The sequence below is a fragment of the Catharus ustulatus genome, chromosome 6, assembly GCF_009819885.2.
Source record: "Catharus ustulatus isolate bCatUst1 chromosome 6, bCatUst1.pri.v2, whole genome shotgun sequence".
Lineage (NCBI taxonomy): Eukaryota > Metazoa > Chordata > Aves > Passeriformes > Turdidae > Catharus > Catharus ustulatus.
In genome coordinates this window covers 54,318,745-54,340,436 of record NC_046226.1, presented here as the reverse complement: position 1 = coordinate 54,340,436, position 21,692 = coordinate 54,318,745, and the positions used below count along the sequence as shown (strand labels likewise).

The 21,692-nt window shown below is 46.9% G+C and overlaps 1 protein-coding gene across 2 annotated transcripts in view; it reads right to left on the bottom strand.

Moving 5' to 3' along the window:
• The window catches only part of PTDSS2 (phosphatidylserine synthase 2), a 29,494-nt gene extending 9,357 nt beyond the window's left edge, over window positions 1-20,137 (bottom strand). The window contains exons 1-5 of one of the 2 annotated variants that reach the window (XM_033061488.2): window positions 19,852-20,137; window positions 11,603-11,704; window positions 6,958-7,040; window positions 2,304-2,371; window positions 622-756 (exon numbers count right to left, since the gene is read on the bottom strand). In XM_033061488.2, coding sequence (XP_032917379.1) covers window positions 622-756; window positions 2,304-2,371; window positions 6,958-7,040; window positions 11,603-11,704; window positions 19,852-20,036 — 573 coding nt within the window. In that variant the 5' untranslated portion in view covers window positions 20,037-20,137. Of the gene's footprint in view, window positions 1-621; window positions 757-2,303; window positions 2,372-6,957; window positions 7,041-11,602; window positions 11,705-18,468; window positions 18,636-19,851 lie in introns of those variants that run through there. The other variant, XM_033061489.2, reaches the window with a different exon arrangement.
• Window positions 20,138-21,692: the final 1,555 nt, after the last annotated feature.

Below are 21,692 nucleotides of genomic sequence, written 5' to 3'. Positions count from 1 at the left end.
CTGGGCACAGTGCCTTTCCCTCTACTTCCATAAGGTCCCAGTTATTCCAGTTTTTGATGCACTGAAGATTTACAGGACAGACCCAAAGAATTCAGGTGCTCCTCACTCCACACAATCAGGGAGTTGTAAATAACCAACATTCCTTTGCCTGGGAATTTCTGCCAGTGAGAAATCTGATGGTTTTCTGGACTCATAAAAGTGCTGCTGGAGCAACCTGCACTAGTGGAAGGTGTCCTTGCCCATGGCAGGGGGTGGGGATACATCATCTTTCCATCCCTAAAAATTCTGGGATTTTGTGGTGCAGCTTTAGGGCTTTGTGCCTCAGGGCAGCTGAGGAGAAGAAATCCAAACTGTGAGGTGAAAATCTGACACCAATGACCAGAGAAAGAAAAGCTGTTGAACAGTTCAGCCCTGGGCAATGAGGTAATTGGGATCCAGAGAGAGACACACTCCCATCTGATGGACAGGAAAGATCAAGAGAAGAGAAATAAAGAGGCTGAAGAGTCAGTCACAGGTTGTGCTCTGATTCAGCGCTCAGCCAGACTCACAACTGCACTTTGAAGACTTCCATTAAGCAGCTTTTTACCCAAAAATAGCCTCATTTGTGAGTTTGTTCCTTACCCAGATGTTGTGGAAGGGATCAGTTCCATTGCCAGGGTCATAAATCAGACAGTTGCCCCCGTAGTCTCTTTCTGGCAGAGGAACCCCTAAATGGGGGTCAATGTACTTCATGAACTTCCTCCCATCCTGCACAGTCTGTAAGGGAACACAGAAAGCTGGGATCCCCCTGAAGGATTCACACACAGGAGGCACAAACAGAATTAAGGCCAACATTGATCCTCAAATAGACCTTTTATTCAAATTTGTTGTGGAACAATTCTTGAAATAAAGCCAGGCCTTGAAGCATCCCACACACACCTGACCTGGAGCCTCTAATCCTAAATATTTAGGGAAAAAATACCTTAAAGATGAAAAATCAGTGATCTTTAACACTTTATCTCAAGCCCTGTGCTCCCCATCCTTCCCAACACCCATTTCCAGTAAGGTCCCATGCAAACTGCAAAAAGAAATTACCAAAACGACCAAAATGTGAACTCATCTGTCACTAAATCAGCCACACATTTGCTGGGCATTTATTATTTCCCAACAGAATCACTCAGTGGTGTGGTCAAAGCTTGACCCTGGAACATCTGTGATGTTCGAAATCATGATGTGCTGTCCAAACCCAAAATTCATTAATAGAGTAATAAAAAAATTACAGAATAAACTGCTGAAGTCACATGAACTCTGGGACAGGTTTCAGTCATGAGCAAGCTTGGATTTGTTGTCAGGAAGTTCAGCCACCTGCAGACTCAGCAGAATTTAACCTTATTTCAACCTGGGCAAGCAATGATGTATTTTTAGCAAAGAGCTGAGCAACAGCAGGGAGTTCCTTAACCACTAAATCTCTGCTGACACCACATGCTGCCACAGGGAAGCAAAGCCATTCCAGGTTTTTCTGCTGGCATTCAGAACTACACCACTACAACCAATAAAAATTACTCAGTCTGACTGCAACTGCTCAGGAATATCATGCTCAAGGATGGCTGGAAAAATCCAGGGTGACCAGTCCCATTTCTTCAAGTTCACATGGCCTCTAGAAGCAAAACTTAAAAAAAAAATTCCTCATCCTTCTCTCATGCAAAATGATTTTTAGAGTTGCCTGATGAGTATATGGTCTCAAAATATTTAATTTTAACTTCTGAGAATTGTAAAAGTCAGGGGGGAATCCTCAGTTTACTAAAAGACAAGATATAGTAAAATGTGGCCAAAAAAGAACATGGTAAAACTGTTTCATTTGGAAGCACCAAGGTCTTTCTATGAAAAACCTTCCCCTCAGCTCTTGCCACCACACAAAGCTGGGTGTGAAGTTTTGGTTCATTGAAAAACCCCCACACCTACAAAGAAGCTGTCACTACAGGTAAAAGGTATTTCCAAAGGTGAAACCAGGAGAATTCTCCCCGAGTCACACATGGCACAGTAGGGCAGAGACTGGAAACAGCTCCTGAACATGAATTCCCTCACCAGCTCATCTAAAACCACTTCAACACAGTGTCTACCCTGGGCTGAGGGTGACTGGAGGTCAGAGCAGGTGAAATATTTTTGTATTATCATTTCCCTGAGCCTCAGAGTCTCATTAAACAGCCTTAAGATTCCATCTCACAAAAAGGAGCAACTCTGTAGTCAGCAGGAAAAAAGCCACTACAAAGGAGTTGATCTCCACGTGAAGCTGCATTTAGGAGCTGGAGGTGTCAGTCACTTACCTGGAAGAGGATGAAGATGAGGAAGAGCTCATAGACCACGCTGACACACAGCCAAAACCTCCAGTAAGCTGCAGAGAGACACAGGGGATGTCAGCAGCTTTGGAGCAAACCATGAATTAATTATTCATTTATTTAAATGCCACAGAATCCTGGAATGCCTTGTGTTGGGAGGGACCTGAAAGCCCATCTCATTCCACCCCCCTGCCATGGGCAGGGACACCTTCCAGTGTCCCAGGCTGCTCCATGCCCAACCTGGCCTGGAACACTTCCACAGATGGGACAGCCACAGCTTCTCAGGAAACCAATTCCATTTCAAGAGACGCTCCCACCACAGAATTATTATTCCCAGCTCTCTCAGGGACACAACCAGAAACGATCTCCAACACCCACACAGGCTGCTGTGAAAGTTTGCTGGAATTGCTCAGGCACTGAGTTGGATCTGGGAGAAGGGATCTGGATCACTTCAACCCAAGAAACTCAGCAGTTAGAAGTGGAAGGAAAGGAATGTGCCGCCTGCAACGCTTTCCAGCAGTCCTAGGAGGAGAACCTGATCCTTCCTGCACTTTCTCCCTGCTCTCAGGTGACCTGACCTGTCCAGCCTTGGATACACCAGACACACCCAAGGCAGGCTGGAGCTGTGTTTGGCAGCCCAGCTTTCAACCTGAGGACAAGCTCATGTCCCCACGGGCCAGAAAGTGTGAAGATAATTCAAAACCCCAAACAGAATGAAATTAAAAACAAGCAGACCAAAGGTTCAGCAGGTGCTGGATGTGAGGCTCCTGAGATCACCTGTGACTCTCCATGAGAAATGCCATGCAAAGCTCAGCTGCCTCAGAGCCCTCCCCAGACAGCTGTGATGATTACAGATCTGCACACACCTCAGTGACACCTGAATCCAAAGGGTGCCTAAACTACAGTGTCTGCACTTCCAGCTCTCCTGACAGGCTCAGCCCTCAGCTCACAGCCATCCTGGATGGGGGTTTTGTGCTCACCATGCCTCTGATCCACCCCAGAGCCTGACTGCTGTTCCATGCAGAGAGTTCTGGGCTCTGAACCCCCTCAGAGTTTCTGTTTCCTGTCCTGAGAGGCTGATGCAGAGCCAGGATGGGTACAGCCCTACCAGATCCAAACAATCCACACAAGGGGATTCAGGAAAACTCAACACATTCTGGGTGGACACTGAAATTCCAAAAAGTCACACACCACTCTTGGGATGAGACCTGCCTTCAGTCATTTCCTGGTTATAAATGGAGCTCTCCTTCCTCAGGTCCACGGGGGTGATGGACAGAAATCCCAAAAGGGTTTGCCAGGAAACCAAGACCCTCAGGCCTGGCTTGGGAATTTCTCTCTGTTAATTCCAAGGCAATTTAATGTTCAAAGCAAGGCCAGGTATAAATTACACAAGAATGAAACCAACAGAGGCTTACAAACAGAGTTATCAGCTCAGAACACCAAATCAATTCCCCATGGAGCTCCTTAGATGTTTTCTCCCAAAACATGTATTTAACCAGTTCAGCCTCAAGTAGGAAATAAATTCTTAAAAAAAAACCAACAAAAAAACAACAATGAAGAAAAAATAAGAAAAAAATCTAAACCAAAAATACTAACAAATTTGAGACATTTTTAAAAGTAGTCTGACACCATCATTAAAAGAATGTGGAAAGTGAGGCCTTCCACAAAATTAATGTCATCAGAATCACCTATTTTACACTTCTGGGAAATAAAAAAGAAAAAGGGAAAATAAAGAAGGCAGGTGTGGCCTGGAGATCAGCAGTTCAGAGCTCTGTGACCTGCTTGCATTTCCAGAATGCAGCTTAGGGAAAACCAAACAGCAAAAAAAAAAAAATCCTCCATTGGTCACAGGACTATTTGGAAGAGAGGAGCCTCTTCCCAAACTGGCACCACATTCAAAACAGCAGGGAGAATTAACCTTTCATCACCACATTTCTCCCACCTTGAAACGTCACTGCCAGGTACCTAAAAATGCAGTTTTTTCTAACCCATAAACCTCATATCAGAGATTTTACACTGCTCACAGTCAGCAATGTGACAGACTGCTCCTCAAAGTGATGCAGACACAGAAAGTAGAGAAATCTAAATCCTTGTCTGAGCTTTTATTCCCCTCTGTACACAGGGCTGTGGCAGCTGCTCAGCAACAAAAAAAAGGTAATTAAAAATTGAGATCTGCTTCTCACTTAATGCTGTGGTTTCTCCTCAGCTCACAGAGGTCCCCAAGAGGTTCTGAACACACTTGGTACCTGCACCCCTGTTTTCAAGGCTGTACAAACACTGTTCTCTCTCCTCCTGGGTCAGGCTCAGCTTTAGCTGTAAGGTTATTTTTGGCACATCTCCAATACTTGTTTTCCTTTAATTCATTTGCCATTCTGCCTGCCTTCAATCAGGGCCTTCCTCCTGAGTAAGGAGGTCTCCACTAATCATTGACACACCTGATAACCCAGTGATTCCTGTGATCAAACATTAAACTGCTGCCTTGCAGGGATTTGGGAACAGGGCATGAACAGCCCAGAAAGCTGAATCCAACCAGCCTCTTTCCCTGCTTCTGCTCAGAGTTTGGCCCACTCTGCCTGAGGAGCTAAATGAGTAAAAAATACAATCATCTGGGTTGTTTGCCCAAGGAAAACTGTTGTCCTGGAGCTGCTCCTTCCAGTGTCACCAATGCTGCCCTTGCCTGTACATTCCCAGCTATCCCAGCCCTCAATCCCACAGGTTACTCCAGACCCTCACAATTTATTCCCCAAACAGCTTGTCCTGTCACACACCATGTATTAAGTCAAACTGGCAAAGGCTGGGAATATTAAAAGCTGCTTCTCAGGGTATTAATAACTGTCATGGAAAATTTCTTTGGAATGACAGCATGGATGTGTTGTCTTCACAGAGGCAATGAAACATCTCTGGGCTCCTACAACAACCAGGCTCCAGAAAAGAAGCTGGCAGGGAGAAGGAAGAATCTCTCTGATATCTCTTATCTGCAAAATCTAAGGATTTGCATCAGGCTACTGATGCTGACAGTATCCAGGATTAATTCTGCCAGAGAAATGCTCTCCAAATTTGGCTGTTCACCCACCAATAAATAAATGAAAAAGCAGAGTTTAAGATCTGTCCTTTGCACTGTACTGTTCCCTGGGGCCGAAGGAGTGCTTCCCCCTTTGCCTGAAGGTTTGGATGGATCCAAAGCCAGAGGAAAATGGGATAAAAGCAGGGCAATTTGGTAAAGTCTTGCCTGAACAGTCATACCTACTTATTTCCATGACAATCCTATTGAATTATAGGGAGGCAACTGGGGTCTGTCCATGTAGCAAATTGTTAAACTGGAGAAAAAAGGGGCTTGTGTGGAATCAGTAGGGAAATGGCAAAGCTGGATGAGCCTCTGGCTAAAGCTGGGAATGCTGAGAAGGCAGCCAAAATAAGAAATAAAGCCACCAGTCTGGACAGGTGCCACTAAGGCGGTGGCTGGGATCAGTTTCTTTAATGGCCTTAATGAAAAGTAGGTTAATGACACACAGCAGGAGCAGCAGGGAAGGCAGGGACAGCAGAGAAGATGATCCCAAGGGACTGGAGTGACAGAGGAGCTCCTAATACAGGTCTGTGCTCTGGAACCAGGAATTTGGGAAATATCACATTATCACCAGAATCCCAAAATAACCCTGCAGCTCTGGAGAGGACATGTGAAAGCAGAAAGCTCAAAACAATGCCAAAATGTTATGGGGAAATGTTACATTGAGGGCAAGACTAAAAGCCAAACTTCCCTGCTGTTTTCTAGGGAATAAAACCAGCCCAGACAAAACCCCCAAAACCTGGGTGCACCCAAGTGTCACTGGTATCCTCAAAAGGAGCACAAGATTTTACAGGAGGAACCACAATTATGTGGAAAGATTAAAACCTGCTATTTAATAAGCAAGGCAAATTTAGGTTTGCAGAGGTGTGCTGAGGGCTCTGCTCTGCAACCACGCCTGCTTTGGCTGAGGGTTGTGGGGTGGCTGCTGGGTTAAATTTCTGGCATAAAACAGCTTTATTTGGCTGTAGGAGAGCCCAATGCTTTCAGGAACATTATTTAAGCCTATATGAATTGCCTTAATTCCTTCTCTTTCAACAATTCACATCTAAAATAGGCAAAAGATCAAAGCCATTTAAATATTTTCATGTTTCACCTGCTATTACATTATGTGGAAGAGGTTTGTGTTGTGCTTTCAAATGCTTTCAAGACTTCCAGTCTTACAAGAAACCTTTAAAATCATAATCAAGGGCCTCTAATCTCCTGAGGAAAAAGGACATGGTGCTAAGGAAGTGCTCTAGCACCGGATACACGGTCCCGAGTTCATTCCCAGCACAGCAAGGAGAAGAAAACCACGACAAACAGGGGAAATTCAGGTTTAAGAACCTGGCAGTTCTCAAAGAGCTTTTTACCAACAACAGGAAGCCAAACCAGCGAGATCCAAACAGATCTCCAGGCTCCATGGAAGAAGCCCAGCAGGATGGTTATGGAGGAGCCTCCATGATCAGTGTGCAGTGCTGGGGAACCTGTGATTACTGAAATTACAACTTACCTGCTCTCCAGGCAACACAAACATTTACCTTCCTCACAAACCAGGCAGCTCCTCAGGAGTATTTGAGAGAGCCCAGCAAGGTGAATTACCTGGGTGAGGCCTTGAGAATGGTCCATCTTTAGCTTGTGTCACCCCAAAACACAAGAAAACCAAAATACTGGCGACGATTCCTCTGGAAGGAAAAACAGAACACCCTGGTTTATTGCCTCATCAACCTCCTGAGACTGTAAATCATGTTCTTTGATCTGAGAAATGTCTGGCCCTTGTTTTTTAACTGCTGAATGTGAGGCTGAGGATCACAGCAAGTCAAACACTTCCTCATGCCTGGGAGCAGCTTTTATTCCCACTGGCTCACAAAGAAATGTAGGATTTAGCAGTGAGACAGCTCTCACTGCTCCCCTAGATTTCCATGGAATTTAAAAAGGAGCTGTCAGACTTGTCAACACTCCAAAACAGCTTCTTAACCAACTAAAGACAAGCAGGAGCTTTCCAGACCACACCAGCACCGCTGCTACTTCAAGAGCTGGAACCATAACATAGAGCCTGAAGAACATAATGGAGATTTTAAATAAAAACAAATTATCAGACCAGAAGCCCAAATACACCAGACCTATGACCCTGGGCATGTTCCTTTAGTTTTAATGGATTAAATAGTATAAAGCAATCCAAAAATGCTCTTTTTACTGCACCTCAACTCCCACTGGGTCCTGCTTGCTGTCTCATATCACCTGCTTAAGAGCTGGCTGAAAGGATGGACAAATGGGAAAGAGCTCATTCCATGTTTGCAGAAAATGACACAAGCCCTGACTGCAAATAAAATGGCTCAGTCTGCAGAAGTTACACAAAATACCCAGCAATTTTGCTGCCAGAGAGAAAATGTTACAAACCAGAAGCAACAGGAGACTGTTTGTGTTTTAAACATGTCAAAAAATCTTTCAAAATAGAAGACTAAAGGATTTAGAAAAGCTATTTTGTAGCATTCACCTCTGAGTATAAATGTTTGTGCTTCCTGAAAATAAAAATGGGGTTTAGTTAACAGACATAACTCAGTAATTCTGCTTGCTTTAAACACTGGGAAGCACACCAGAATTATGTGCTGAATGGATCTGTGAATAGACAGTTCCATGGGGATTTCCAAAGATCTGGAGGGCAAAACCCTTTCAGCTGACCTCCAATAATGAGAATATTCTGCATTTTGCATCCCTGGCTGCATCTGGAAGCTCCAGTCCTGTGTGGTGTGACAACCCCATCCCAGCTCAGCCATGAACTGAGGAGTCCAGACCACAGCTCTGGGCTTGGGAGGACTGTCTTCCCAAAGCTGGAATTCCAATCCTGGATCCAAATCACCACAGGAGCTTAGCTGTGCTCCTTCCTCTAAAATCCACTCTCAGCCCAAGAGCAGCTGTGCTGAAATGTGCTGGGGATCCAGATATATTCATTTACTTCAAGTTCACCACAGGAAGTTTAGAAGCAAATCACAAATTTGCATAAATAACCACACCAACTCCATTTTTTTTTTAATCCCCTCAGTGGTAACTAAATTTTCCTTCTTATCATCATTAATCTACCTCCTTAGGAAGCTTCCAATGCCTAAACAGCAGCTTGGCCTGAGGCAGGAATGCTCCAGCACTTGAGAGGGGTTCTCCTCTCCTCACCTGGCTGGACACAGCCAGTGCATTTTCCTGAGCAGCAAATCAGAAGGGTACAAAATAGCAAAGTGTGGCCACAAAAATCATTTCAGCACTTAACCAAATTAAAAAAAAAAAACAAAAAAACAAAAACGGGAGAGGCTGGCAGCAGCTCCATCAGCACAAACAAACTCTTGTTTGTGCTGAGAGTCGATTCAGACACACAGGACAATGAGGAGCTGTGTATGGCCCTTTGTCCTGGGATTCCAGGAGCCAGCTCCCCACTCCCTGTCCCTGCCTGGGCTGGATCCATGCTGGCACAGCTGGTACAACTCCCTCGGGGTACCACAAGAGGGAAGAGGGCTCTGGCCTCCTGTTACCTCCATTTCCCTTTGGGTGCTCAGCCACAGCAGCAGCAGATCAGCATGCAAACCCACATATCCCTGGATCTTCCCTGTGGAAATCAGGGATTGCCAAGAGCTGTGTAAAAAAGCATCTCGGGAGAGACATTTCCCAGCTGGAAATTCAATGTACAACCAGAAGCACACCAGTGTTTTTAAACCTGAATGTGCTTTTACAGAAAAAAAAGAACTTTTCTTCCTCCAAGAAACCCTGCTCAGCATTCTAAGTATTTGAGAGTTGTGGATTTCTTCCATGGTATGCAGAGGAGGTGCTCAGTGTGTATTTGGCTACACTGAGAGCTGGAGCTCATAGCAGGCTGAACAGAGAAGAATGTCACAGCTGTCAGTCAGGATGAGCTATTCCACGGCTGGAAGAATTGCGGGAATAAAGCTCTCATGGATCAGACAGCACAATCTCTCCTTGCTAACAAAGGAAATGCTCCACTCTTCTTACACCAGGGGCAGTTCGATCACATGTGTGATCCCAATGAACTCTTACTACATTTCCATATGAAAGGCACCTGTCACCTTATCTTAGAAAAAAAAATCCCAAACAATCCTCCTTCAATTGTTTCACTCAATCCTCCTTTAATTGTTTCATTGCCCTACCCTGTTGCAGGTCCAAATGCAAACACCAATCTCAGCCACAGAAACCACACCCTGTGAGCTCAGAGGTTCCTGCTCTCACCTGGGTCTTGTCCATCACTTCTGTGAGTGATTCCATGAATCCACCTCTCACCCTGCTCCTGCCAGTGACCGGATGGAGCACTTTTATAGGGTGACATAACCCTGATTTTATAGAGGGAAGGTGGGACCACCCCATGACTCCAGTCAGGTAACACAGAGCCAGCAAATTTGGCAAGTTGACCTCAATTTACTGCTCTGAGCACCTACTGCAGCTCACAGGGGCAGCACCTCAGCTGGGGCATGGAAACAAAGGAGGCTGGAGCCTTTGGAAGTGTGTATTTAGGCTTTGCACCTAGACAGACACTGCTCCACTGTCAGTGTGCAGGAGGTGGAAATAAAACCCCGTGACAGCTCCAGACTCTGCTCCCTGGTGACAAAACCCCTCCTGGTCATTAAAGCACCAAGTGTTCCCAAGGAATACCAGCACACAGGGACAGCCTCGTGCTGGATGGGGCTTGGAATCACATTACAACACAGCTTCACACTAGGACTGACAAAGGTCTTGGGGCAGGATAAGGGATTTAAAATTATGGAAGCAAAAATACAAAACCTGTGATAATCTGGGCTATGGATACACCAATACACATTGTGCCCATCTCATCCAGCTCTGAAATGCTTCTTTTTGTTCAGAGATAAACAAATATTTGCAAGACCATGTCCAAGCCTCAGGATGCTGCTTTTCAAGGATTTTTGTGCCAAGACCTTGCAGAGCTGCAGGAGTGAACAAAGCCCATTTGCTGCCCCTTCCCTGGCATGATGCTGTAAATTGATTTTAAGAACTGGGCACTGGATAAGCAGACAACTTGTGTTTCCTGAGAGAAAGACCCACCTGCTGACTAATCTTCCCTGGGTTTGTTTTGATTAAGGCAGTCGAGGCTCTAAGCTCAATAATAAGATATTCCACTGAGTCACCTTAGCTCTGTATTACTCCCTAAGGATGCGTCACCACTTCTCTTTCAGCTTTTCCCCTTCTCAATTCAGAGTGGCCACAGCACCCCTCCAGCCTGGCCTCCCTCATTATGACTGGGAATAAAATGGCATTTGTTCTCACAGAAACCTTCCAGAACCTTTCCCAGGCTCCAGATACCTTCCAGCTTGTCCCATGTCACCCCCAACGTGTGACATTCCAGCTCTCAGTGGGGCACAGTGTGAATTCCCTCACCCCCGGGCATTGTGTAACTGTCAGAACAACAGCCAAGATTATCTCAGGAAATACCCCAATTCCTGCATCTCCAGGACAATGGATGCTATATCCTGACTCACTTCAGAAATGTACAAAAAGAGGGGGGAAAAAAACCCCTTCAACAGCAAGGGGGGAAATTTCATTATGTTTAAGAAACCAGACTGGTAGAAAACAATTCTTTTCTTGCTTCTAGTAATGATGCTCTGCAGCATATTTAAAAAAATACTTAGCTTTTTAGAACACCTCTTTCCTACCTCCTTTTTCTTCACTCTTGTATTTTAAAAGGGGAGAAATTCCATCACATTCAATCAGTTTAAATTACAGTAGGAATCGACCACACATGTACAATTAATTCTTATTTCCCCAGACCTTCCCTCTGGGCTACAAGTTCTCACAGGAATTTTCAACAACAAACAAGGATTTGTATTGAAATGTTGAACAGAACTTTACAAAAAGCAGTTGAGCCATAAAAATTTAATCACAGCTCCCAGCATTTTGAAATGATGGTTATTTTAAGGAAAAGGCTATTTTTAAGAAAAGGCTATTTTAAGAAAGAGAGGCAGAACCCTTGCCAAAGAAACACAGCCAGGAGGCTTTAGCAAGCCTTTTTGTATTTTGCTTTAAATCACACCACAGAGCAGCCACAGGCCTGACAGTGACACTAAACTGATTAGAAATTAAATTCAATGATCAGCATCAAAGAAGCTTACAGATTTATGACTGGTTTTGTAACTTCCTCAGGGAACAGGCACTTCCACAAGGGAGTGCAGGGGTCACTGGAGGTCCCTTTTCTAAAACACACCAGGGAACAGTCAGATACTCCACAGATATTCACCTCTTTGTGTTGTAGGCTGTGTCCTGGGGAGTCTCTTCCAGCAGGGTTACGTAGCCCAGCGCACATGTGAGGATGAACAGGACTGTCAGGGTATGAGCTCTCCTGAAATTCAGAACACAGAAAACACACATCAAAAAGCAGGAAAACTCACATCTCCCCCTGCCAGTGAAGCCTCAGGAGGCCAAAACCACAGCCAGGAATCAGAAATATTGAGGTTTTCTGTATGGCAGAGCACAGAGAGCAGAATTTACAGTGGCACTGCACGTGGTCAGAGCAGCAGCTTGGAAAAAAACAGCAGCCAGTGCAAACACCCGGATCTAAACAGCTCCAGGTCTCTCCCCAGATTTGGCAGGTCCACACCTGACAGTGCTGCTCTATTTCACAGCCTACAAATCAAAACTGCAGCTGAGGGAACAGGTCCTTGAGAGCAACCAAAGGGAATTCACTCCAGACATGGGAATTATGCAAGAAAAACTAGTCATTTAAAAAAGTTTTTTTAAAGAAAAATCTCGAAGTTGCTGTTGTAAGAACTCTGATGCCAGCTCAAGATGTTGGATTTCCAGGGATATTCCTAGAGTTTCAGTGCACTTAGCACAAGGGGTTTCTGTGGGAACAGCCGTGTCAACAAAGCTGGGGGCTGTTCCACCCTAAAATGTCCCCATCCATGGGAGCCCAGAGGTTTATATGGATTTTGGTGAAGCACTCAGGGAGAAATTCTTCTGGAACAGGCTGCCCTATCCCTGGAAGTGCCCAAGGTCAGGCTGGACTGGGCTTGTAGTAACCTGAGCCAGCAGAAGGTGTCCCTGCCCTTGGGACTGGATGAACTTTAAGGTCCCTTCCAGCCCAAACCATTCCATGGATTCCATGATTCTACGGAAGGAGAGCAAGCAGAGCACACCCAGCCAGGTGACACCCACACCCTACACGCACTGATCACCACACAGAGAATATTCTTACAATGTCCACATCTTTCCTTACTTTAGGTTGAAAGTTCCCTTCCTAATGAGAAGCCACTTATTGTTTTCATTGGAAAATTCCTCTGGCCCCAGCTGAGAAGCATGGGAACTCTGTCCATGCAAGGCCAAAGGACATGCCATGAGTTTTGGTTTAGAGGACAATGTCCCCTAAGATACATTAATAAAACAAACCACATATAAAAAGGAAGCTTAGGGAGGAGAAAACCTGTAAAAGAACGTGTCTGTATGTGACATATTCATCTCCATTTCCATTTTCTTTATATATTTTTTTGTAACAGCAAGCAGCTCACATCCCATCTCCAGGTCATGCCAAGGTTTGTATATTCAAGTTGTGCGAGGCACAATAAACCTTGAGATTTCCAAACCATTCACTGACTCACCTTTAAACAACCCCACAGTAACCCACCTAAAACTGCTCTGAAAGTCAAAGAAAGGGTGCCATTGAACAAAAATTCCGTCCTACTCCAACCCCCATGTACTCCACAGCATTCCTGCAGTCCCACTGGGAACACAACACAACACAATACCTCATAAGCAGACACAATCCTCTTCTGCCCCTGCCAGAACAGAGTTTGGCATTGAAGGCTCTCCCTCCTCGAGAACCACCAGCTCCAGGAGAACAACACGAGGACCCACGAGTAGCTCCAGAATCGGAGAGGAATCAGCACGCCAAAACCCAGGAAAAAAAACCTGGGAGCCACAAGCTCCTGCTGGGCAGCTGCATCTTCCAAGGTGCCAGGAAAGGTGATTCAGCCATCAGCTCTCACGTGGGGCCTGCCCTGGATCCTGCAGGAGCTGGAAAACTAAATCCCAGCCTCTCCCCGGAGGCAGGACAGCAGGCATGCTCCAATCACACCACGCTCCTGCTTGCTGCATTTACATGTGGATATAATGAATGGATTCTACTGTGAACACCAAAAAATGTTTCAGTATCTCATGCCTTGCTTTGTTGTTTGGTTTTGAAACTTATTATTGTATTGTTACCTTGTTACACAGTTACACATACTGTTTTAGAGCCATAGATATTATGTATGATATATGTTGTATCACTGTTTATTTTTTAAGAGGCTACAAAAACAAATCTAGGAATCCCACTTAGAGTTTCACCACCTTAACACCCACACCAAGTCAGCTACTTTTTCAGATCCCGTAAACTGCCAAAAAATCAGTAATTACACATCCTCCTGTGGACAAACAACTTGAGAAACCCCTCCACCAGCACCAAGATGATTCAGTTGCCTTCCTCCCTGCGAGGACCTTGTAGGACACCGAAGGGGTGGTGTTGGGGAGTCCCATGTATCCCATTTCCTCTTTAATTTTGGTGCCACAGACACCAGCCTGAAACCCAACCAGCTGCCCTGTTTAACAAAAAACAAGAGGTTGCTCTCTCTTCGCTTCCCTTGTAGCTCAGCTTTCATCTCCAGATGCTGCCAGATTCCCTCCTAGCAGGTTTTCAAGGTAAAGGTGCTTCCAGCACAGCGTGAATTCCAGGAGCTGGGATGAAAGACTGGACATGGGCTTGGCTTCTGCCAGAGAGCTGTGAGCAGTGACACAGCAATGAGGGCGAACACATCATCACACAAATCCACTTCAGAGAGGAAAAAAAGCCAGGAAATATGGATGTACACCATGTCTTCTCACAGCCCAGGAGTTTAAAAATAAACCAAAATTCCACAAAAAGGAGCAGCTCTCCTTAAGGAAGGGCTTGTCCAGGAGATCAGGATGAATTTAACAGCACAAGGGGATTGTTTCCATCTCCACACACACTTTAAAATAACACACCAGGGGAAGGCAAGCTAAGAACAGCCCAGCAAGGTAAGCAAGGCAGGAATTACATGGAAAGGCTTATGTTCTCCTGGCCTGGAGCCTGGGAGGCTGAGGAGAGCTAAGCTAGGAATCTTCCCCTTAGAATTACGCACAGGAGTTTGGGCAACGTGCCCAAAGCAAAGTAGGTACAAAATGCAGCCAGATCTGGGAGATTTCACATCAAAAACTCTGCAAAGCAGGGCCTGATGTACCTGAGCACAAAAATACCTAAGGCCAGGGAGAGCACTCACAACAAATCCCAAAGTGTTAAAAAGCTGGAATATTAAGTGGCTTATTTTTCTGCCTTTCTGCACCACACATTTGGCTCTTTTCCCACTCATGCCCTGGGAGATTGAAATGAAATAAATCAGGTTTGTTTTCACACAAGCCCTTGCCCTGCTAATTCAAACACCAAGTGAGAGCAAGCGAAGCTTTCCCGCACTGCAGATCACAAAAAAGTGGGTTTTTTTCTCAGTTAATGGGATTAAGTTTGATCCCAACTTCTCTTTTTCATGCTAGGTCATTCTCCTGTCACATTGAGACACTGCAGGTCTGTCAAGGAAATGACTATGAGCGCTTTTATTTTCCAGCTGAAGCCCATGACAGAAATGATGCAAGGAGATTGTTTAAACATGTCATTTTTTGGGAGGTTCTGGCAGATCCTTGGGTGAAAAGAGGAGAGTAACACCCAGGAGCAGACGGCCCATGGCCTCATTCAATCTCCCACAAATTAAAATCAGCTTAAGCAGGGACCGCACCCTTGTTATCCACGGCTTGTTTGTCACCAGTGATGCAACAACTCCATTCAACACAATAACAATCACTGGAACACAATGCAAAGAATTTATTTATTAATATTTTGGTCAGTCTTCTTAAGTGGAACAAATTCCAAAAGAGAGCCAGTCCAGTTTGCCCCTTAGGTTAAAAGGGTTGCATTAATTGGGGCTGCTGGTGAAAGGATCTGTCAGCAAACCCTATTAGTACCACCAGTGACTTTCTCATGATTTAATTCTTTATTCCAAATAATGGCAAATTCATTAAACCATTCCTGAAAGAGATTTTTAACTGGATGTCAAAGCTCTGTAGCCTCCATAAATCATCAGCTGGGAATTCTAAGAAAACATGGCAAATAGTACAACAAACCCTTTCCTCCAAAAGCAGCAGAGGGTTTGTATAAAGAATAAGACATGAGAAAATATAACCAAAACTAACTTACAACCAACTACATTTGAAACAATAACTGTAATTAACAGGCAAACTGTTTGGGATAGACAGAGGGTTTGGAAAACTTCAAATACAAATATCCCTGTTGGTTTCAAGCTCTAAATTATGTTTTAAAATCAGTTTAAACTCTCAGAGTTAATAAAACAGTCCCTATTCTTAGAGCAGTGGCCGGCACATCCCTGAAGTCACCCGAGGCTGATTACATTTCCATACTCACTTGTGACACTCCAAAATAGCAACGTGCCTCTTCCTTGCCATCTCCTCAAAGCCCAGGAACACAGACCTCCAGAGACCCAGAACCACAGGTCAACAGCAAAGCTTTGCCTAATCTGGGGTTTTCCTTCCAGTCAGGAGGATAGACCAAGTTCCCAAAGTTTCCGAAGTTTCCATCAGTTTTACAGAGCTTGCAAGTTCCACAAATGCCCTATTTTTGATTATTAAACTTTTTTTTTTGTTTAAACCTATGGCAGTGTGTGTCTCAGGGGTTAGCTTAGGGCAGCTCTACTGAGACGGGTGATGTGGAATTACAGGTAACACTCTTTGAGAACATTTCTCCCTATTTTCCTTAAAACTTAAGGAATGTGTTTACAAAAAAAAATATATAGAGAGAACTGATATTCAGGTGGGGCATTGAATTCTGACAGGCCCTCTCCACAAAGATATTCCTTCTGCATTTCCAGCTTACTTGGCAGAACCATGCAACCCCTTCCTTTGAGGAAAGGGCACTGCCATTCCCATATTGCAATTCCCAATGCACAGGCCCTCTCTTCCAGCTGGCCAGTGTGGCTTAGTGGGATTGCACAAGGCCTGCATGTCTCTGTTCCCTGACCAGGGCATTCCCACAGGCTGGAAAAGCATGGCAGGGTGACCCTGGACTCTGGAGCAATGTTCCCTTTCTCCAGTGTGGTGAATCCTGAGTGGGCATGGCATGGCTCCATTAAAGCAGGGAAAAATGCTGTGTTCAGCTCCCAGCAAACTCAAGGAATGCTGTCTTGGAAGTGCCAGGGCCATCCCTGAGGAGAGAGCACAGAGAGCAGCTCCTGCCAACTTGTGGATATTCCACCTCCTTAATCTCTCTTCCGGATAAATCCCCACCTCTTCCTCCAGATCGCCCTTAGTAAATCCTGGCTATTTCAGAGATAAGAGCAATCTCCACAAGGAATGGGTAAGGAATGTTTTGGGTTCCAATCCCTTCTTTCCAACACCAGCTGGTTTGCCCACACATATCCTCATTTCCCAGGCCATCTGGGAAGAGTCATAACACTGAACAAACCGAGAGGAACATGCCAGCAGGGGCTGCCTCTTCCTTAGCTGCAAATTCCACACTTTTTTGCACGAAAAGGTGGAAATAATTCCTACAAACACTGCCATTAGCCTATAGAATCACTGCCATTTCCTCTTTTTTAGTTCTTTGCTTATTAATTTTAACATCCTGAGCTCCTCAGATCTCTGTTGCCACACCATGACCTCAGGAATTAATATTACATCCATGTGCTGGCAACACGAGATTATTAGTGTGAGAGATAAAACACGTTAATAATCAAAAGGTGACATTAAAGCTAATGAAATCCAAATTAAAGTAAGGCTTTGAAAAAGCAATTAACCCACAGAGCCACGACGTGGTGGTGAAAGTGCATCTGGCACCTCCCAACATCCTCAAATCAAGACTGGATGGACGTTTTACTGGAAAATCTTCTTTTGTTTAAGACAAGTCATGAAACACCTACAGAAATTTTAGGAGAACATCACACACAACAAACAACTAAATGACCCCAGAACAAGCAGGGCTTTGTGTGAAAGCTCCTGCTGGAGGCACACAGACAAGAACAATCCAAGGTGCTGGAAACAACAGGGAACATGTTCCAGGGGCTTGCCAGGCAGGCCTAGCGTTCCCAGCTCTCCGCTAGGAAATTAGTTCAGGGATAAATGATACAGAAACCACGGATTGGCCTCAGAAAGCTTCTCCTATTCCCTTCCCTTGGCATATCCTAATGGCAAAGGGAGCTGCCAGGAGCTGCCTGACTGAGCAGGCTCCCACAAGGGAGTATTTCCCAGTCCCAAGTAATTTATATGGAATAAGACCAGAGATATTAGCATACAAGTGGTTTTCCAAAGCTTCAAACAGATTTTGAAGAGCAGGAAGCCAGCTAGGAAACTCCACCTTTCCCAAGGACCACATTTACAGCAGGAAAACCATCTCTGCAAACTAAACTACTGCTGGAATGATTTCTCTGTCCACAGATCCCAAATCCTCTCATTTTCCCATGAGTAACCTTATCCCTAACTCCCCAACTTCGAAGAGAAGGTGCATTCCATGTTTTTCCAAAGTCAGAGGGCTGCTGTTCTTAAATATTTCCCTTTCCTGTGGTCACCTCCACAGCACGAGAGGAATCCCAAGGGTCACAGGAATAAAATCATTCCTCTGGACAATCTTTATTCTTGGACAGGGTAGGAACTGAGTCATTGCCAAAGGATACTCTAACATATGCAGGGCAAAAGTAACACGAGGAAAAAACTGGGGACTTTTCCAGATGTTTAAACTCCTGGTTGCCAGCACAAGCTACTAGGGAAAAGAAAACTGGATAAACAGGGAAGTTAAGAAGCACACTTGTCCACGCTGCCCTCGTAGAAGGGACCACTTGACACAGAGAAGCTCCTGGGAGAACAAGGCACATCCAGATTTTCAAAGGAACGATCCACGTGGCATTACAGCATTCATCTTAGGGTGACACCCTGTCACTACCACAAAAAAGCTGCAAAGGAGGTGAGATTCTACAGCAAAAATAGGTCATTTTAAGGCTTCAAAAAACAGCTGGCAAGAGCCACCTTAAGGAGGGAGCAAGGAAAGGACAGCTTTACCCATTTTCCATTTAAAGGTTGGCACTGGGATTCCACGATTCGCTCAGCCCACATGTAGTGTGCCCGCCAGGAAAGGTCCTTTTGTCCCCGAAGCCACCACGTCCTTCGGGTGTCCCTCGGCTACACCCGCGTGCGTCAGGGATCCCGCCGGGATCCAGCAGCATCCCAGCTCTCCTCTGCAGCTTGCACTGGCAGGAATGTCACCTCCTCCATCGGGATCAACACCCTCGGCTCCGCTGCTGCCCAGATTGGCAGGGTGAGAGCCAAGTGCCCTCCCCTCCCACTCCTCCATGCCGGGCTCCAGCCAAATCCCATCGCCCTCAGCTCGTATTCCAAAGGCACGTCTTCAGTGTCAGCTTGGTTTTCTTCATGGCAAGGGACGTGTTTAACACACAGAAAAACACCTCTACCTGCACACACGCATGCTGCTGCTGAGGGGATTTACGGAACAACTCCTGCAAGGCTGGGATTTAGGAGCACTTTCCCAGGTACAAACACACCTCTTCCTGCAAGGACTGAATTTAACAAGAATCTGATTTTCTCCGCTGGCCCAACACCACCAGGTTTCTGCACCTGTTTTATGGACCGAGAGACACAAAGATAGGCAACACCTGCCCAGCAGGAATGGGGCACCACAACTTCAGCTTTCTGCCAGGATCACTGGGAAGAGCAGGGATGGAAAAAGCCTCTTCCAAGACTGAGGGAGAGGAGAGAAGGAGGTGGAGTCCATACAAACAACGCTGATAACTGGAATCAGGCAGGAATGCTTGCCTGAATACAGTGGGCTCTCAAGGTACTCGGAAACACCTCCAAAGCACCCACCAGGCAGGATAAACCATCCAGCTCAGCCCTAAGGGTCCTGCTCCTGGAAAGCTGGGGACCAGGACTGGGAAAAGAGATGCCACCGCCTACAGCCAGCCCTGAATTCCCGTTACATTGCCAGGAAACAATTAGGCGGTAGGGCCACACCAGGAAAACACTTGCAGCCGATTGCAGCACCGGTATCGGCGACAGAAGAGGCAGCACGTAAACAGCAGATAACGGGGAGCAGATAACTCGGATATCCCATTCCTTGGGACCCCCACATCCCATTCCTCAGCCCCTCCATATCCCATTCCTCAGCCCTTCTATATCCCATTCCTTAGGGGCTCCCACCTCACATTCCTCAACCCCTCCACATTCCATTCCTCAGCCCCTCCACATCCTATTCCTTAGGGGCCTGCACGTCCCATTCCTCAGCCCCTCCACATCCCACTCCTCAGCCCCTCCACATCCCATTCCTTAGGGGCGCTCACCTCCTCTATTCCTCAGCCCCTCCACATCCCATTCCTTAGGCCCCCCCAGCCCACGACGGGGGTGCGGGCCATGCCCGGCGCCTCTCACCAGAAGAACGTGTTGGTGCCGTCGTCGTACACCTCGGACTCGGTGCTGCGGCGGGGCCCGGCGCCGTCCCGCTCGGCCCCGGGGGCGCCGCCGTTGGGCTGCGCGGGGGGCGGCGGCTGCTGCTGCTCCTCCAGCGCGGCCTTGCCCACGTTCCCGCCGTGCGCCCGCCGCTCGCCGCGCCTCATGGCAGCGGGGTACACCGGCGGCGGGGACGCACCGGGGGTGGGAGGGGACGCCCCGGGGGACACGGGCCGGGGCCGCGGCGGGAGGGGCCGCGGGGCGGGAGGCGTGACGCGGCGTGCGAGCGACCCCGCGTCTGCGCGTGCGCGGGGCGGGGCCAGCGGGGGGCGGGGCAGGGAGTATCCGCCCCTTCGTTGCCGTGGCAACCGCGTGGCTTCACCCCCCCCACCGCGGCCGCGCGACCGCTAGGCGGCGCCCTGAGGAGTGGCCGCCGCCCCTCACGGAGGGACCCCGAGCCCCGCCGGGCAGCCAAATCTCGCTAAATTAAACAAAATGTCTTCGTTCTGCACACTCTCACCGGAACTGTGCGGGGAAAAGTGTCCTGTGCCAGGCTGCCGTGCGGCTCTAGAGTACCCCACGTTGGGCAGCCCAATACTGACGCCGTGGCTGTTCCGATTCCCGCTTCTTTGTGCGATGAAATGTTAAATATCTGTTAAATATGTGCATTTTGCTGGCAAAATAAACAATGCATTTTGCTTGACTAAAGTCTTTGTTCCCACCCAGAAGGTGTTGCCAGGGCTGGTGGTGCTAGCAGGGTGCTCCTGGGCCCTTGGATTTGAAGAATTCTAAAATCCCTCAGCCCTTCCCAAATTACCTTGGTCAGGCTCCTCATCCGGAATGTGCCATGCTGCTCCTGGATGGCAGGCAGGGAACTCCGGCTTTCTGGAAAGATCTTGGCATGGCAGCAAAGCTCCAGGAATACTGTGCGGAGGGAAGGCAAAGTCCTGTGGGAGCAGAGAAATGAAACAGGGAAATAAATTAGAGGAAACACTGATAGGACGGCAAATAATCAAGATGACCTTTGAAGGTCCCTCCTCACCCAAAGCTATTCCATGGTTCTATGAAATACTGGAAGGGAGCAGGGTTAGATGGGCTCTTGGGAAGAAATCCTTCCCTGTGGGGGTGCTGAGGCCCTGGAATGGATTTCCCAGAGAAGCTGTGGCTGCCCCATCCCTGGAAGTGTCCAATGCCAGGTTGGATGGGGCTTGGAGCAACCTGAAATAGTGGAAGATGTTCCTGCCCAGGGCAGAGGGTGGCACTGGACAGGCTTTAATGTCCCTTCCACTCCCAAGCATCCCAGGATTCTCGGATTCTGTGGAATAACGGAGCTGGCCACAGGAGGGCAGGAGCGGCCTGGGCGAGGAGCGGGCAAAGCCCAGCAAAGCCCAGGTCTGGGATAGATAAAGGACATTTCTGTCTGCTGCACACTCCCCCCTCCTCCAGCCTAAAACTCTCCTGCACATCCCACGATGCTTTACGAGAGCTGGAGGCACTCACCTTCTTCCAAGAAAATATCCCGAACTGGGAAGGATTCATAAGGATCAGCCAGTCCGACTGCTGCCTGCACAGACACCCCAACAATCCCACCTGTGCTTGAGAGCATTGCCAAACAAACACTCCTCAAGCTCCAGCAGCTGTGACCATTCCCTGGGGTGAACTGTTCCAGTGTTCCCTGGGGTGAACTGTTCCAGTGCCCTTCCACTTCTCCTTATATCCAGTCTAAGCCTTCCCTGCTTGGAATGAGCACCCAGTATTTTAATTCACCCCAAACCACATGCTCTGCTCTAATGTATTGACTATACCTCCAGGGATACCCACGG